Source organism: Octopus bimaculoides, chromosome 18 (assembly GCF_001194135.2).
Source record: "Octopus bimaculoides isolate UCB-OBI-ISO-001 chromosome 18, ASM119413v2, whole genome shotgun sequence".
NCBI classification, from domain to species: domain Eukaryota; kingdom Metazoa; phylum Mollusca; class Cephalopoda; order Octopoda; family Octopodidae; genus Octopus; species Octopus bimaculoides.
The window spans coordinates 39,259,589-39,264,060 of record NC_068998.1 but is presented as its reverse complement, the minus strand read 5'-3'; the positions used below and the strand labels follow the sequence as shown (position 1 = coordinate 39,264,060).

The following is a 4,472-nucleotide window of genomic DNA, read 5'->3' as shown; positions in this document are numbered from 1 at the left end:
TTGGAGGGTTTTCTTCATAACGGTGAGAGTGGTAAAATTTGCAATCGAATCCCATCAATTATACAAATATTAGGAGTGATTTTGGCGAAAATAAGATGCTCATCATATATGAAGTTTTGCATTATTTAAAAACAGAATATTAATGATAAAATTAGATTGAGAGTACTTTATATTTTTATCAAGTAAAATTAAGAGAAATTTTTTCGTTTTATCTAGCGAATAATTCCACAAGAAAAAAATTCCATTTAACTCAATGAAACATTCTAAAGGAAAACTTCTAATTTTAAAGTGAAAGAAATTCACAAACGATTGGTTGGAATTCTAAGAAAAGTTTCAAAGATGGGCTGAAATTACCGTCTTAAACTTTTCCGTCATTGTTACTCCCACATTAGCATTTGCTCGAGATAAACCTCGCAGAATACTTGGAGACTAACTATGAGGAAAGTTAACGTAAAGGTTCGAGTCTGAACACACTATTGATCTTTACCTACAAACCTGAAAGTTTTGGCCGCAAGGAACCTTTACCTTCGTTACTCGCTAACTGCACAAGATCAGAAGATGCAAGGATTGTACAGAAGGAAAAAAAATGTTACCTTGGTTGTTGACAGTTAAGTAACAGACATGAATATTATTATCATATTTTATCTAAAATAATTGCGAAAAAATCGATAGTCGGTGCTAAGATTCAACCGGATTCACAATCTTAATTGTGTAAAAGTTTATCACCAGTTCCTTTCTTTTGAAATATATCGAATAATTTGTCTTATTTTACCTCCAAAAATCGCATTCTTTAAATATTATTGTGGTGCAGGTGTCTAATATGGGTTCTATTGATTTGTTAACGAATTTTTTAGTTCTTCAAATTTTGAAATATCAAGACATTTACTTTTTTGATCCTAAAGATTTACTTTATAGAAAATCTATCATGGTGTTGGATTTTGTTTTTAAACTAGAGTGTTTGAGTTACATTTGGCGAAAATTTTCGTAATAATGTATCTATTTTACCAAAAACAAATTCTTCTCTGGTTGCCAAACAATCTATACCGATCACATTATCCAACGTGCCCTTTTATAAAGAGGCAGAATGTAATTTGAAGTAGATTTGGATGTTTTAACAAGCTCTGCGACCACGATGAAGCTTTTTCGTCGCCCCAAGTAAACAACACTCAAAGCTTCCCCCGCTAACAGTTTTACGATTCATTAAATTACTTCAAGCTAGGTATTCAACCATTTCTGGGGGGGATGAATCTGCAGAGAGTAAACTAACAGATCAATACATATAAATAATTCATATGAAAATGAACAATAACGAAGCCGGGTAAATAACAAAGTTCTTCACCTTCAAAGAAAGTGAGAGAAAATAGATAACAGCTTTTATCATTTAAAGTGCATACTCTGAATAATCGAGCTATAAGCCTAAAGTGAAGTTGTTCTCGATTGCTCATCAAAGTGTTACATCCTTCATCAAAATAAAAATGTAAACAATCAGAGCTACTTAAGTTGAAGAATGATTAACGTGACACAATCTCGACCTCTCGTTTTTAAATACTTCATCGTATAGTTTAGTAGAGAAAGTTGTTTATTATAAAGGGCAACGTCCCGCAAGAGAGACGAAGACTTAGATTTACAGATTTTGGGACATTCTGGCATTCATCTCTTTCTCAAGAGCACTGGAGACGTTAGCGTAGAGGTTACGATAGGCAAACGAAACCGAATTAAGGGATCGGTTTGATGAGACTTCTCCGCAGCACAAGGAAAAATTTTTAAAAAAAATTAATTCTCACCATAGGTTTGAACCATATTGTCTGGTATGGTTTGTGTCGACAAGATCGCAATAATCTGGTAGTTTGGAAAGCTGATTTCGATTGATTTAGAGAATAAATAAGTTCAGAAGAAATACTCCAGTCGATGTGTGCTGTGCGAAATAATGCAGTGGCCATCTCTGTGGTGCGACACCGTTTGTTACCTCCCTTCACTTCTCACACACTAACGAGGGTCGCTTATAGTCATAAAAAACATTGCTCTCAAAATGCTATTGTAGTTTTATAAAAATAAAGAAATTTATCCGGATACAATTGCTTAAACATATATATATATATATATATAAATAGCTAAAAAGATATAATATTATAGTTTAAAAAATTACGAAAATTTTAAAGATTTGTGTTAAAGTTTATTTTCAATGACGTAATGCACTTCCTTGAAGATAAATTTCAAAGTGAAACTATTACGAGTTGGTGTTTTTGTTGGCGGCTCAGTTACGAAATAAGTTGACTTTTTTGCATTTTAATTAATCTTTCTAAGAAAGGATAAAGCTCATTTAGGTGAATGATTAAATACAGGAGTAAATGATTTCAGAAATGTTTGGATAAATGTTTATTTCACATTACAACACTGCTGACAAGGCGAGGCACTTTTAAAGAAATCACACCACACAATCTATCGACTGAGGAGAGGGTTATTGTCATTACGAAGCAACACCTGATCAATAGCCAGTATGAATTAACAGTTGGATTATTCCATCCGACCCTGGCCAATTCAACATAAGCATATTGTAATATTTTATTTGTTTAAAAACATCTCCATCGTGAGTTTTTTGTCTTTTTTTTTTTTTGTTCCCTAACCCAATCTCTATATCCGAATTTTATTTTATTAATATTGCTTAACTATTCGAGAAAACTTGATTAAGTCTATTTTGTTGCTCAGATGCTTGCGAAAGGACATGAGACAACATTCTTGTTTGTGGAAGGACAATACATACTGATTGCGTAAATTTACCAGGGTTAACAATATCCTTTTACTAACCCCTTTGAGTCTTATAGGACCCAACTTGTTAACAAAAGAGAGCTCGAACCAAAAGAACCACAGCGCAGTCGCTCTTCATTGAACCTTAGCAAAAGGATCGTCCGCTTTTTCTTTCTTTTTCTTTTTCAGGAAAGTTTTGCGATAAAATCATAAAGAAAATCCAGCACCTTGTCGTATATTGTTGTTTATAGTATCAGACCAGTCTATGATCAGCATAGCTTACGGTCAAAAACCTCACAACCAGGAAGCGAATTAAAGTAAATCAATAGGGCTTGAGGACAGTGGACGCTATCCTTCAGTGTAACCGTTCACTATCTTCTCCACTCAGCCCTTTCTCATTGTAATCACAACAAACAGCATTCTTCCTTATGGTTAGGGTACGACCAACTGATTGCGAGTCATTTTAGAAAGAAAAAAAATTGATATTTATTCAAAGTCGCACTCTACCAACTAGTAAAGGCATAACTATATAAATGTGCCTTCCATACCAATTTTGTTTCCACATAACTTTCAGAAAAATGGTTATTTTCTTTCATGAAATTTGGTACAAATACCTTACACACTGTATCGGAATTTCTTGTGAAAAAGTTTTCAGAGGCCCGTTTCGGAAAATTTTTTAAAATTTTCTTCATAATTTAAAAAAGAAAGTGATTAAGATTATATCGGAATATAATGTAAAAAAAGAATGGTGGGCGCGCACACAATCTGGTTAATATCTAGATCCACACCTGGTGGAAAAATTGAAGTGCACCGTATATGAAAGAGGTGGATCTAGATATTAACCCACAATATTAACACACAACTACGCCTGCGCCTATATCTTGAAATTTAGGAAAAGAAATTATGTGATTGCGTGTCAGTATGTGTATGTTCGTACCCACAATTTACTTTTCTGTTTTGATTTTAAAAAAAATTTTATATTCTTTTTACATATAATTGTAATCTACACCACTTGAAAAATATATGTAGAAAATTTAATTAAAAAAATAAGATCTATTTTTCTGAAAGTTATGAAGAAACAAAGTTGTGGTGGCAGCACACTTTTGTAGGTATGTTGAATAGTTATGACTGGAATAACTCCAATCATAGGTTTGTTGGATCAGCATTGACCCAAGATTAAATAATGAAAACTGGGCGATGATAGGCCTCACCATTGTAATTATATCTTGGAGAACGTTCGCCCTTAACAGAGGAAAAACTACAAAGACAATTGTTTTTGCTTTGTTTTGTTTTTAGTCAGGACCACAGAATACCCCCCCCCCCCCGAAAAAAAAACTATTATGGTAATGGATCTCTCTGGATCACGGGAACATATATTCCAAGTTACCTCTTCTACAATAGAAATAACTGGAATTACTTAACACCAATAACACGGGGTAAAGGAATTTATCCTGGGCTTACATGCCAAGCTAAATGAAATCATGGTTGTGGCCTAGTGTTGGTGACATGTGAATGGCACCCATACTAATGACATATAAAAGGCACCCAGTACACTCAGTAGTGGTTGGTATTACGAAGGGCATCCAGCCATAGAAACCAAGCCAAAGTACAGCTCTCCAGCTTACCATCTCCAATCAAACCGTCTAACCCATGCCAGCATGGAAAACAGACACTAAGAAACTAATTCTTCAAATAGGTCACTCAACATCTCAAATGCCAAAACCGAA

At 34.0% G+C, this 4,472-nt stretch overlaps 1 protein-coding gene across 1 annotated transcript in view; it reads right to left on the bottom strand.

The window, feature by feature from the left end:
- Positions 1 to 1,988, bottom strand: part of LOC106877447 (iron-sulfur clusters transporter ABCB7, mitochondrial) — a 48,645-nt gene extending 46,657 nt beyond the window's left edge. Inside the window, exon 1 of the mRNA XM_014926348.2 lies at positions 1,785 to 1,988. Within this exon, the coding sequence (XP_014781834.1) occupies positions 1,785 to 1,940 (156 nt within the window). The 5' untranslated portion in view covers positions 1,941 to 1,988. The remainder of the gene's footprint in view (positions 1 to 1,784) is intronic.
- Between the last annotated feature and the right edge of the window lie 2,484 nt (positions 1,989 to 4,472).